We start from the raw sequence: 13,484 nt of genomic DNA on the forward strand, positions 1-13,484 counted from the left end.
ACTAACGGTTTCAATCCGTAACGGCAGCCAGCGACACTGAAAGAGGAGAATGTGACAAAAATGATGTTCATCAGGGAACCCAGCCTCCATCATGGTGACAGTGGCATGACATTATTTGTACAAATGGCCCCATCACCACTCAGAACAAGGCACCATTAATCATTATTGATTTTTATAGCATACAAATGATGCGATTGCAGTCTGCGTGGGGGGACGGGCCAACCGAATGCAAGAGCTTCCTGAGCAACCATGACTCCAGTAAGCATGACGGTTCCTTATTAACAAAATAACACTTTGTTCTAACAGTGTTATTTTGTTATCTTCTACGTTTATATTTCATCAGTCTATTCACTCTGCTGATGCTCAATACGTGGCTTCACGTGTTTTCTTACTTAATCACCCAGGAAGACCTCTTCCTCTTCCTCTTCCTCTTCCTTGAAAGAAAGATCAGGGAGGCACCGCAGCTTGTATGTTCACATGCTATTGTTGCAGTCTAGACCCTTATTTTGATGCCGAACCGGTGACTCCCTTTCATATTCCAGTTGTTTTGATTTGTGTGTGTGTGTGTGTGTGTGTGTAGGGGGGAAGTGTTTTTTACTGCTAAAAATCCACAATAAGAGGTAAAATAACTGCACAAAGTGGAGAGAAAAGGTGCAATCAACTCTGCTATTTTCTCTAAGAAGGAATGAAAAACGGCTGGAACAATAAAAAAAACTCACGTTTCAGGAAAATCCACAGGCTTGGTCTTTATCTTATTGTGCAAAGCCAATATGTACTCGTCAATAAATGGGCACTGCAGGTAGAGGAGAACAAAGACAATAACAACAACATAAAAAAAAAAACAGGAGTGAAATCCACAATGCAGGTTGCCTGAATCACAGCTCTGGCAGAAGACGGATCAGACAAATTACAGCTGCAGCAATCAGCCTCTGGTGTTCATTTAAATGAACGAGCGCCGAATCAGACGCAGAGAAGGCGGCACGCTTTGTTCCCACAGAGGTGTTGCTATAGAGGGAGACGGCTTTCGGTGTTACAACGCTGTTAAATAAGCGAGAGACAGAAAGTGTGCACACTTGCCTTCCCAAACACGAAGCAGTACAGGGTGATTCCCATGGCCCACACGTCCAGCGCCTTTAAAACAGACAAACAAAAACAGGAGATTAATGCAAATGTGAGCCACGCCGACTGGAAATCACTCGCAGCACCGAAACCTAACGGGAGATTTATGCAACGTCAGGCCGTTTTATTTTAGGGCGTCTTTTTCTGAAGCCTTGAAGATGGATTTGTGCTACAATTTAGCAGAGGGACTAGCTGAGCCACCTCACTCTTTGTCCCTCTGGCTTGGTTTTTCTCTACAGGTAATCCTTACCAGTTAGAGCTGTAATAAAAAAATAAAAAATAAAGAAAAATAAAAAAAAGTTAATTTTTTAAAATTTGTTTTGTGAGACATAAAACGTTTAAGATCACCCGGCTAATTTTGACCTCAGACAAAGACTAATTGGAGTTAATTTATTAAGAAAAGAAAAACTTTCCAAACCCACCTGACCTTGCAGAGTCATTTTAAATCAGTCATCGTCCCTCTATTTGATTTAGGTACAGATACTGACCAGAGTTTAAATTTATTTCCCAAGCAGAGATTTGGGCCGAGCTGGGGCAGAATTATTCGTGGCGCATTTAATAACCCTGCAATACCTACAGCACAGGAAAAGTCAAGCGAGAATGAACGATATAAAGTTGCGCTGATCTACTTATTATAGCGTAACTGGAGGAGCAGGTTGTTCACTCTGTTGAGGAAATAAAGAGAGGAAACAGGGTGTAGAAGTTAATCAGACTGTAACAACCGCAGCTCCACCCTGCATCAATCACACATCCCAGAAGATTTGCATCTGACTCACCCTGCAATAAAACAAACAACAAGATGGAGCTGGAAGACGCTAAAAAAAAAAAAGAGCTAAAAATGGGGGAAGTTCTCAATAACCTGTCAGGATCGGACATGTTCGGAGTCGGGGTGGATGTTTTAGATGCGATCTAACCTCCAACACTGACGGGGAAACGCCGGATTTACACAAAGATTGTCCTGGAGCTGAAACTAAGTGCGCTTTTGGGTTTACAGTTACAATTACAAGCAAGTCACACGTTTCATTAAGCTCCTTTTCTGAAATTACATTTTGTTTTACAGTAGATGCAACAGGAAGCATTTCCAGTCAGTCTACCAAATATTTTCACAGAAGGGATAAAAGTCAAGCAAAATGCGCGCATTATGTTCCTGGCCTTGAAACGTGAAATGATAAAAAAAAAAAAGACATTTCTGATTGTTGAGTCATTCTGAAAAGGCTTCAGAATATTTTCCGGACTGAAACAAGACTGTTACTTTGTTTCTCGTTTCTTTAACTACATCACACTGAGCCATGATGTGTTGCTTGTTGAGGCTTTTCAGACCATTTCATGTCGTCACAGGATCCGTTTCAGTGTTTTGTTGATTCTGCAGCTTCGGCGCCAATCAGGTCTATCTGTGCACGTCTAATAAAACTAAAATAAAAATGTGTTACAAAAATAAACAGTTACTTCATGGCATTGCTGGACTTTCTTTTTCACATAGAGCCTGGTTCATTTGCATAATGTTATTTTATTTAATAAATAAAATCAATATTTGAAAACTGATTTTTGCATTTATTCCGATTGTCGTTGATTGTCGTTTCTTTTCGTTTCTTTTCTTCTTTTTTTTTTCCTCGCAAGACATGATTAAAGCGCCCTCTCATTATCTACTGCAATTTGTCATAGTGTTAGATTGTTCATGTACTTCTGGGAATGAAGCATAAAGGGCTTTAGTGACACACAAGTGTTGGATATTATAAAACTCACTTCTAATTTTTACATCCCTTGGAAGAAAGGCTTTTCTTTATCAAAACCTGAGAGAGTGCAAGAACAATCAGGGAGGAAGAGGCACTCGGTCCCTGAAACCTTGACAAAACAGCCCACTGAAGCACTTAAAGTGGCTCTTTTACCCTGGCGGCTTTTTGTCAGCAATCAAATGTGCTATTTTGGCTCCTCTTTAATGGACATACGCAGCCCTTCTCTTAGGTTTTATGGAAACCCACAGGAGGACGGAGCGAAGAGGGAGGCGGCTGCACAGGAGCAGGAAGTCAAAACTGACCACATGGATACAGCAGGACACGCATAAAGATCAACCGCTCTGAGTCTGGAGGCGATCATGTTCACATGTTGGCAGAATTGGAAATTTGAAAAAGCTTTTGAAAACATAAATAGAGTGAGAGTGAGATATTTGAAGTGCGTGTTTTACTTCACATTGCATGAGAACACGTACACAACTAATCAACGGTAACTTTATAACAGAACTAGGTATACTAGTAGGGTGACCATATTTTCATTTAGGAAAACCGGGACACCTTGGGGGGGGAGACGGCGACACCACGAAAAAACAGGACATTTCCTCACTTTCTATTTCACACGACATGAAATACAGACATTTCCCAGGAAATATGGACGTTTGGTCACCCTAGATACTAGAATATACACATTGAATTTATGATAATTCATGTTTAACCTCATTGGATTACACCAACCGACTTCCTCTGCAGCTGTTTGAGTTGTGCTGCAAAACCCATAAAAAGGGACAAAATGACTTTAGCTCCCCTGTACTGGTTTCTTGTTCTTTTAGAATTGGTCTATAAATTTAAAGCCCCCCAAAAATTACATTACAAACAGATCAGAGACTGTTCAAAAACACTGCAATCTACTTTTAGTAAGAAACACAATACCCCCCAAAAAGGATCCAACATTCAGTATTTGTCGACGAAATCTAAAGCCTTCTGAACTCTGCTCTTTTTGTACAAAGCTACATTTAACTTTTAGGCCTAATTTCTAGACATATTTAATTAAGTATTCGCAGTCTTCATTTAACGTTCTCTTTCTCTCACATTCCCTTCAGAAGCAGTGGGTGATTATTTAGATTTACCATGAAAGTCAAACTGATTAACCCAGAAAATAAAGAAAATAAATTCCGACCCAAACGTACACGCACTACCCTTCAAATCCACTGATTCGACTCACTTTCCCACTGAAGCTCTTGCACTTCTCTGACAGAGTCTCTGGCGCCATGAAAGCAGGAGTCCCTGCGGTGCTCGACAGCAGAGCGTCGTTGCCCTCGAACTGGTTGCTCACGCCGAAGTCGGCTATCTTCACATGGCCGTCGTCTCCGAGTAGCAAGTTGGACGGCTTGATGTCCCGGTGGACGATCTTCTGGTAGTGCACTGAGGAAAAAGGAGGGGAGAAGTTAAAGAAACTGTCCCAACAAAATGCATCTGGTGTGTAATATTTCAGTACTATGTTTGTGATCTAACGGCTTGAATAGTGATGTCACTACAGGGCTACGCCGTTCCCTTAAAAACTACATTTAATTTCTTGCTCCGGTTCATTGAATTCCTGCCATCTTTTTTTTTTTAATCCACCAAATAGTCTCCCAGATTGTGCATGAAAAAGATAATGTTTCTATTAAAATTCTGAATATTTTCAATATTGCTTTGCAGTTGGCAAACACCAATGGATGGGCATCAAATCGTTCATATTAATAACCCAAATCATCTGATCAGAAACTAAACAAACCGACGTTTCCCCATAAAAACACGCTAAGCAACGACGCCACGAAGCGGCTCTGATATAAAATCCTCTGAGATCTGACTTTTGTTGTTACCATTTGATGATTTGACTTGCACTGCCTGTCCACCGTCCAGGCTTACAGCTCTTGTTTGTCCGAAACTAAAATGGCATCAATGCGCTGTTCTAAATTTAGTAGCTTGACGTCACTGGCGATCACTGCCATACCACGATCTGGCTCATTTTAATACTAACCCAGGTATTTAACTCCAAGCGGACCGGAACATTTGCTTTGTTTCTACCAGGTCTTTATCTTCTGCATGTAATTATATGTGCTTGAACGTCGGTTTTGTTCTGATGAAATCAACAATCAAGATTTGCTATTCTTTAACCACAACCCACTTGGGAAAACGAAAAAAAATCAAAGAAGAATCTGAAGAGGGATAATTAACAAAACAAGCCATCAGAGAGAGAAGTAGTGATTATGTCCCAGAGGAAAGCATCACCAGCTTTGATTGCCGCTTCATAAGAATGATGGGAGGACTGTGAACCAGGGGTCATCTTTGAGTGAGAGTTAAGTACGTCCTCAAACGTCTTCTGGAATATAGGTCCTGAATGCGTCCCTGATGGGATAAGTGGTCTCTACTTGCAGTGAGGAGGTCTTCCTGAAACAAGGGGCGCTTGACTTCTCTACTATTAAATGTCATAGCGCTCACAACGGTCAAATTAAAGTGACGCCAGCGCCATCGGGAGCCCCGGCTCCGACTCACGGCTAAGATTCATGAAGGCTGCAGGAGACATTTTAATGCACTAAAACTACAATTCAGAAAATTAAAGGCTTGAAATTTATTGTGCCTGCCAGAGTTCAGCATTTATATTTCAACAAAGCAGATGGACACGCTTCCCAACAGATTTTCTTTAACTTATCTGCCAAACACAGGCTTCACACCTCTTTCAGTGCTTTATCTGTAGCTGACCTCAGTGGATTTCATTTGGACTTTCAGTTCAACAGACTTTAAGTCGTGGTGTCCAGCTTCTATCTACGAAGTAACGTCACTTTCAGAAGCAGCTCTGCTCCAGCGCAGCTGGTTCAAGTCTGATTGGTACGTTGTTCAAAAGCGGTTCGATCAGAAGGAGATTGTGTGTAAACCTCAATCTTTAAAATCTTCCCACAGATTCCTCAACTGGATTGAGGCTGAGACTTTGACTGGGTCATTTGTAACTCGAAATGTGCCATGATCCTCACCAGTGGTTTTAAACTGCATTCCTCGAGGAAACTTTTAGACGTCTCTCTGCTTCAGTGCACACGGCTCCAATATTAGCTCATTAGCAGAGCTTCGGCTTGACTGAAAGCTAGTGAGGGTGTTTAGCGTCAAGGGAAATGTCCAGGATGACCTCCATGTCCTTGCTAATGCAGAGACGCTGCACAACCTCTTTGTGAGAGTTCTGCTCATCTGCCGCAACATCCACAACAGGAAACCCTTCCTGTCCGTAGCGATAACCAATCTACAATCTTAAATAATGAGCGTAACTACAACATCTTTCCCTCAAAAATGTTTCCTTCTTTAAAATTGAATTGAAAGCAGCCACCGCCTTGTTTCACTGTGAACATGGTGTGTTTAGGGTGAAAGTAAAACACTGGTATCATCTGACATCAGTCACTTATCCCCAACGATTCATGGAGGACGGGTGAGGCACACTCTAGAGAAGTCTAAATTAAGACGGGACAACAATAAAACAGAGATCACGCACTAATGATTAAATAATTAGTTAAAAAGTTGATTTCTTGCTGCTTTGGATTAAAAATGAGTAGTCAATGTATTGGACCAGCATTGCAAATTATTACTTCCTTATTACTCCAACGTCTGCGTTCTTTATGGTATTTATAATGCAGTAATTTTGTGCAACTCGAGTCGAAACCACAAAAGTGTGGACTCTTCTGACTTTTGATAACGACTGGTTGCACTGGATTTTCTTCAGGGGTATCAGAATAAAGCGGGCGAACACAAACGTGCCTCTTTTTCTGATTACAACTTGAAAGGATGATTTTTCTTGTTTTGTAATCATGTACAGAGTTATGTAGGTTTTGTACTATGGGCCACATACACTGAATGAATGCATTGAAGTTCTCTGTCTGCAACAAAATGTGGAAAAGTTGAAAAGAGGTATTTTTGCAGCAATCAGATTGTTTGGAGAACTATGGCAGAAATGTTAACGTTAAAGGAAACCTTTTTTAAACACTCTTCAAAAGACATCATGACATGCTGTTGTCTACTCTAAAAAAAATCTGTTTTTAAAAAGATTAACTTAACTTAGAGGCTTAGATGTGTTCTTTTGTAGCATTTTTGGGAATTCAAAAAACTTGATTCTTTTTCAATTGTGATCATCTTCAGGATTTAAGGTGCTAATGTGCTGGTAAATCCTCCACACAAACCAACGTGATGTGAGAAAAAAAAAAAAAGACAGTAATGTCCTTTTGGATGAAAAGGCTCAATAACAGCAAATAATTGAAATTGATCCACTACAGCGAAAAGGGCAGCTTGAGAAAAACTGTTGGACCAAATTGTGTCTCAGCGGCGATCAGACGGACGGACATAAATGCTGCCAGACGGCGAGGCGAGGGAACGGAGGCAGAGGCTCAAGAACATTTTGTTCCTTTATGCAGATCAAAGGAAGACACCAAATAAAAAAAATATTACAATCTATTAACATTTTTAATCACATTTAGCATTATAATGTGCATGATAACAAGAAGTATTAATACTGATGGTTTGCGCCCAGTAGATGCTCTGATTCCCGAAGAATATAAGCATTAAATATGAGCAACTTTTGTCATAATTTTGCAGACTCACGGTACTCAATGCCCAGGATGATGTCTCTGAAGTACTGCCGGGCTTGCTCCTCTGAGAAAGGAGTCTCTGTTGGCACCTCCATCACTGGACTGCAGATTCATACAGCCGGGCAGAAACACAGATTCAGACATTGCTTTTAAAACCGGATTCAGATTGAGGAACAAAACCAACGAGTTAATGTCTGAAGCAAAGATGAGGCGACAACACTGAATGCGATAAATAACTTCCCGACAACCTCTTCATCCTCAACGCTTTCCTGAGACACACAACTTTATGATCACATAGAAACATCTGAGCAGAGGACATAAATTATGCTGCATTCCAAATGGAGCCGAATCAGATCAGAAAACTGCATCTGAAATGGTTTGCATGGTCTTGAGATGATTGTGAACTGGTGCTGGATGGATAAACTGAATCGAGTTTATGTAAAAAGCAGACGTACTGAATGTGCCGATGAAGCACTAAATACAAACGTGAATATTCGGGTCATTTTATTTGTTCTCCAGGTGTTAAAAAAAACTAACTTACATTTAGAAAAAAGAAAAAGAACCGCTCATGTTTATTATTGTTATCGGTGAAACGACTTAGAAACATCAGCACCAGATCCACGACCCGAAGCCTTTCCTGGCTTTGGCAACAACTGTGAAAACCTCCAAGACTGTAACGGCAAGGAAAAACTCCTGCAAGGCGTTTAGCTTGGAGCAATGAGCGCTGCAGAGGATGGGATGGAGAGATGGAGGATGGAGGATGGAGGAAGAGACGGAGGAGGAAGACAGAAATCAGAGGACGTGTTCTCTACTCACCCCTTACGCATCAGCTCAAACACTATCGGGAACAAAACAAGGGGACAACAAAGAGGATACAGGTGAGGTGGAATATTTTTACTCATTAGCTCATTGTGATCACTTCTGCCCAGCGAGGTTACATCCAAACTTCCTAGTAGCCGTCGTCTACCTAGCCTAGATTTAGCTCACGGATAGTTTGATGTTCAGGAGGAGAACTGTGATCTGGGAATCCTGAGAGGATTCCACCCACTGTGTGAACCCTGAGGTGGTGCTAAAGACATACTGGGTTCTGAAGAAATTACACAAACACCTGTACAATTGGCAAATGTTGCCGAGCGGAAAGCAGATAAACTGAAGGAAAATCAGACATACATACCCATGTAGAGGTTGTCCTCCGACGGATCATCCAGGACCTGGAATATTAAGGAGGTGAAACGGAGAAAGTTCAGTTTTTCAAGCCAGAATAACACATCGTTTAAAATGTGCAGCATTTAGCTTCATCAAACTGTACATTTGAATTTTTTTTTAAATATATTGATGCATTAGGCAGGGACAATGGTCATCGATTAACATTTCTGTAAGTTCACCAAAATTAGCCAAAAAGGCTATTTTTTCTTCAGCTATCCCCAAACAATGAGTAATTTGTCTGGCTGAAAACAAACACAAAACAAGGCTCAAATGACTCAACTGCACACATTTGTGAATAAAAATGCATTCAGTACAAACAGTACATATAAACTTAAATTTTTTGTTCATAAAAAAGGAGTCAACTCATGACCAGAGAATGCTCAGAAATCTCCAAAACAACAGAGAAAATCCTTCCTTTATTCTTTTCTTTTTATTCTTTTGCAGTATCAGGTTGAGATAAGAAATCAGCGACGCTCTTCTACATCTGCTGTGTGTTTTGGCTGTGTGGTGCCTCAGGGGTCAACACTAGGAGCCCTTCTCCTCTCTCTGTGTCTCCTGCCATTTGATTTTGTTTTGAGGCAATTTGGAATTTGATTTTGTTGTTATGCTGATGACTTTCGAGTCTAGATTCCCGTTAAAATAATCCGACTTGGGATGATGTCTAAATAAAATCAAGGCGTGCGAGTATAGAATGAATGAATGCCGCTTATCTTCACGTGCATGTGGAGTCGCGTTGTAAAATAGAGGGGCGGTTGTTTGGGCCACAAACAGGATAACATGGGCAGACGTTTTAATCCCGTCCATTAGGCTGTGAGCCTCGGTCTGCCGCATGCGAGCTGAGCTCTGGTAATGGCAGTTTTTCCACAGAGCAGACAGATTTTCTTGGATGCAGATTACAAACAGTTGGCAGCCGAGGTCAGACAGTCTGGACAGATTTCACAACGGTGGTAAATACGAGATTTTAATAACGGAATCTGGGTTTCGTTCTGGGAGTCTTCAAAGGGATTATGGTCGGAAATGGTTAGTGACGCAAAGCAACGTTGCGATTCTGCTGTAGTTTTAGGTGTAGTTGCTGTTCATTATGCCACTACAGTTTTATAAAGAATGTTGTAAAAATTTGTGCAACTCTTTCCCATTTTTTGCCACAAGAAAAATATTTTCTTGGGATTTTATGCGATAAAAACACAAAGTTGCCTATAGTTCTGCCTTTTGAGGAAATGTTAGATCATTTTAAAATTATTTCTGCAGACAGAACTCAAAAATGTGGAAAGCCTTTTTATTCAGTCCTTCTGGGGCAATGCTTTCTAGAAGAACCATTTAATGCAATTACAGCTGTAAAAGGTTTCGTCTCTACCGGCTTTGCACAGCTGGAGTTTGGACCTTTTGACCACAGCTCTAAACGTCATTCTCAGTCTTGAACACGGCTTTCCATATTTGCTATGTGTCGTATGTGGCAAATTACAAATGAGGCATTTATTGGCTTTCTTTTAACAATGTCTTTCATTGTGACGCTTTTCCAAGAGTAGCCAGTTTTGTGGACTTTCCTGTTAACAGTTTCTGTCGTTGAGGATCCGGTCCTGCTGGGTTACCGGAACGGCGTCATTTTAACCAGGTTGATGCCCCACTACTAATATGAGTGCTAGATTTCATTTCTGGGCATCGTATAAAAGGGGCTAAATACTGCATTTTTAAAAAAAAAAAAGGGATAAGTGGGAGGGGTGATCATTTATCTTATTGTTTCTCATTTATTGCGAGAAATTTCTTATTATGATAATAATTCACTTTTTTTTGTTGTTAAAATAAATCAGAATTATTTATTGTAGCACAATAAATTAAGGTCAATTATTTTTTACCCAAAACTGTTCATATTTTGTAGATTTTTAATTTTACAATTTTTTCCAATGTCAAATTTTTTATTTTTTTTAAAAAATATGATTAAATGCAATTATGGTGTGCAGCTTAGTGAAACAAATCATACTTCTTTATGTGTATATGTTCTATAACAGTAGTATTTGTCCTTATGGTGCCATGTCAGCCATAGAGTAAACTAAAAAAAATAACAACAACTAGGTCTTATCATACCATTTATTATCACAAATAAAAGTATTGTGATAAAACTTTAAGTGTATATCACCCATTAGCTTGAATAAAAATTAATAGTAGGTGTGAATGTTCACATGAGTGTGAACCTTTTCATACTTTGTGTCAGCCTGTCACTTGAAATCCCAATAACATACGAGGAAGTTTGTGGTTGTAATGTCATAAAGTGTGGCAAAAGGTCAAAGGCGTAAAATACTTTTGCTCTCCACAAAGCAGAACTCACAACACAACACTAAGCAGATGACATTTTATCTCTCGACGTGAGAAGAAGCAGATCCCGCATCGAGGAGCGCGCATGTTTTCACCACAGTCACAAACTATCAGCACATCGGAGAAGTAACAACATTAACGACGGCTCCCTTCCGTTTGCAGTCGCTACATCAAATAATCGTGGCAGTGAAATATAATATACAGGACTTATGAGTGATTATTAATACGCATGTAGCTCCAGCGCCAACGTGTCGAAAGGTGAAAATGGATTACGCTCTCAGCTGGGGCTGCGTTTAACCGGTTGAGAGGCAGACCTGCTCTTCACTGCTGCCTCCTCTTCCTCGCCGCCCCGGAACGTCTATCCTGTTTTTCTGTACGGGATTAAAGGAGCGGGTCGTCCTGCGGAGAGCTGCTAAGGAGCGTCTCCAGCCACAATCAAGGCCTTATTAGTAGTCTGCCCCTGTCACCAGTCATTTACAAGGATATTAAACCACTTTGTGCTCCGAGTCACTCTCCTGTGATACCAGCGTTCTGTTTCCTGCTGGTCTCCACCTCGTCTGCTCCCCGTTTCTCCTCGGGGGCTCAGTTCAGTTCTCCATGTTTCCTCCTTCATTTCCTCCCTGCCTGGCCCTCATCAGCATCTCTCCCCAGTCTCTCAGTGTCACCCCAGTTAACCAGCCGTACCGGCAAACTGCGGATCTCTTCCAGCACACGGGTCCGTGGGCCGCCTTTGTGACAGATGGCAAATACAGAGGAACAGAAATCTGGTAAGAACGCAGCTGCATCAAGTGTTTAGCTTCAAGTAGGTGGCTCTATAAATGTCAGACAAAGACATCTCACATACTGTTATGTATTAAAACAAACCGCCAACGTGTCTTTATTTCTTTGTCTGTCTAAGATTCTTTTACAGTCTCAGGCAGACAAAACTCCATGCTGTTTCTGTATAAATTGAGAATTTATAAACTTGCTATAATGAGAAATTAACAATGGAAGCCCAGTTAAATGCTAAAAGCTGAAATTAATGGCTGGTGGAAATCTTTAAAAGTTGTAAAACGATGGTAGATCAAGTCATGTTTTTTGTGTTGAACACATGAAGAAATGTAGTTTACTTACATCAATGTCATTATTTTCTGCTCGTTATTCTCCCTTGTGGTGAATTTCGACTGAATCCCTAATTTGCAGTCATGTGTAAAACACTGATCATAGAGTCAAATAAAGACCTAAAATTCAATCAATCCCAAAACCCAAATCTGTCAAAACAGGAACATGTAGCTGCGCTAAAACCCAGTGGAAATGGGAAAAACAAGTTCATGCATTGATTTCTTCGTATTTGGACAGAGGTCTCATCCAAATGCTGATGACATTTGTGAAATCAGAAGTTTTTTTGAATTTGCTGACAAAGTAACAGACAAGATATTAGTGGCTTCTGACGCTAAAGTTGCTTTGGGGTTTTCTATTGGTGCCATTTTGCAGTTAAAATAATCAATGTAGACTATATTTGATCACTTCTAGTCCAAAATCTAAAATACTTACACATATCTATCAAACAATGTTTGGAATGAAATAACAATTCATATTTCAACAATAAATAAAGCTTCTTTTTTTTTTTTACAAGTTAAGAATTATCTATATATTAATCTACCTATAGGGCTGAAGCAAGGCGGAACAGGATCAATTTTTATTATTTCCTGATTATTTTCTGAATTGACTCAGACAGACGTCCTTGTATGCATGACGCATTCAGCTCAGCAAGCGGCCTTGAGGCTGACAATCCGGCCTCGAACCACAAACTGCACATGAAAAACAGACTCGCAATGGACGGCACAGCCAACGATTCGCTGCTTCAAGGTAACGGCTCACGGTTTTCACAAAGCGCAGAGCACTAGTCACCCCGAGTTAAACATCCTGAGGTCAGCGCCAGTCAAGGACGCCCGACACTGCAACAACTAGTTCCCAAAATTTGCAGCTGAAGCCACAAGGAAACTCCAAGGTTTGCTTGTGTCTGTTTAAATAATGTTTACTGACACGGCCTTGTGCAGGCTCCTTCAATAAGCAAGGTTTTATTTACACAACACATTATGCTTTGTCAATGTAGCAGAAGACCAATCCATTACGTAGAAATGTCTCTTTGCAAAGTGAAATCCCTCAATAGCTTGCTGCAAAACTGCTGGGGACTAAAACAGGAGGGAGGGTATTTAGACTTTGAGGGTAATGACATAAAGTGTGCTTTGGGTTTTTTTTTTTAATGGAGCTCTGATAAGAGCTAAACATGCTGGTGAGAACAGCACAGGCTCGTCTGTCTCTTCCCTCCATCTGTGACAAATGACCAAATCACTTTCATCAGCTTTAATCTGTTCCACTTGGCGTGGGCTCAGTGTTTAAGGGACGGATGGAGAGTATATTCATAATTAGACGAGACTGGACTGAGGTCTCCTGGGGGAATCAGCCTGGTACCTCTAATGTATGTGATGGAGGCCCGAGACAAACCCCATTTACAAAAAGACAAATGGAGAGG

The 13,484-nt window shown here is 40.6% G+C and overlaps 1 protein-coding gene across 5 annotated transcripts in view; it reads right to left on the reverse strand.

Annotated features, from left to right (window-relative positions):
* Positions 1-13,484, reverse strand: part of camkk1a (calcium/calmodulin-dependent protein kinase kinase 1, alpha a) — a 58,771-nt gene that overhangs the window by 10,840 nt on the left and 34,447 nt on the right. For all 5 annotated transcript variants that reach the window (XR_006372999.1, XR_006373000.1, XR_006373002.1 and 2 more), the window contains exons 7-12: positions 8,628-8,664; positions 8,270-8,291; positions 7,467-7,555; positions 4,072-4,271; positions 1,078-1,131; positions 720-793 (exon numbers count right to left, since the gene is read on the reverse strand). Coding sequence is in view for 2 of the 5 variants with exons in the window: in XM_044141428.1 (XP_043997363.1) it covers positions 720-793; positions 1,078-1,131; positions 4,072-4,271; positions 7,467-7,555; positions 8,270-8,291; positions 8,628-8,664 (476 nt within the window). In the remaining 3 variants the exon portion in view is untranslated. The remainder of the gene's footprint in view (positions 1-719; positions 794-1,077; positions 1,132-4,071; positions 4,272-7,466; positions 7,556-8,269; positions 8,292-8,627; positions 8,665-13,484) is intronic.

The sequence above is a fragment of the Gambusia affinis genome, linkage group LG15 (assembly GCF_019740435.1).
Source record: "Gambusia affinis linkage group LG15, SWU_Gaff_1.0, whole genome shotgun sequence".
Lineage (NCBI taxonomy): Eukaryota > Metazoa > Chordata > Actinopteri > Cyprinodontiformes > Poeciliidae > Gambusia > Gambusia affinis.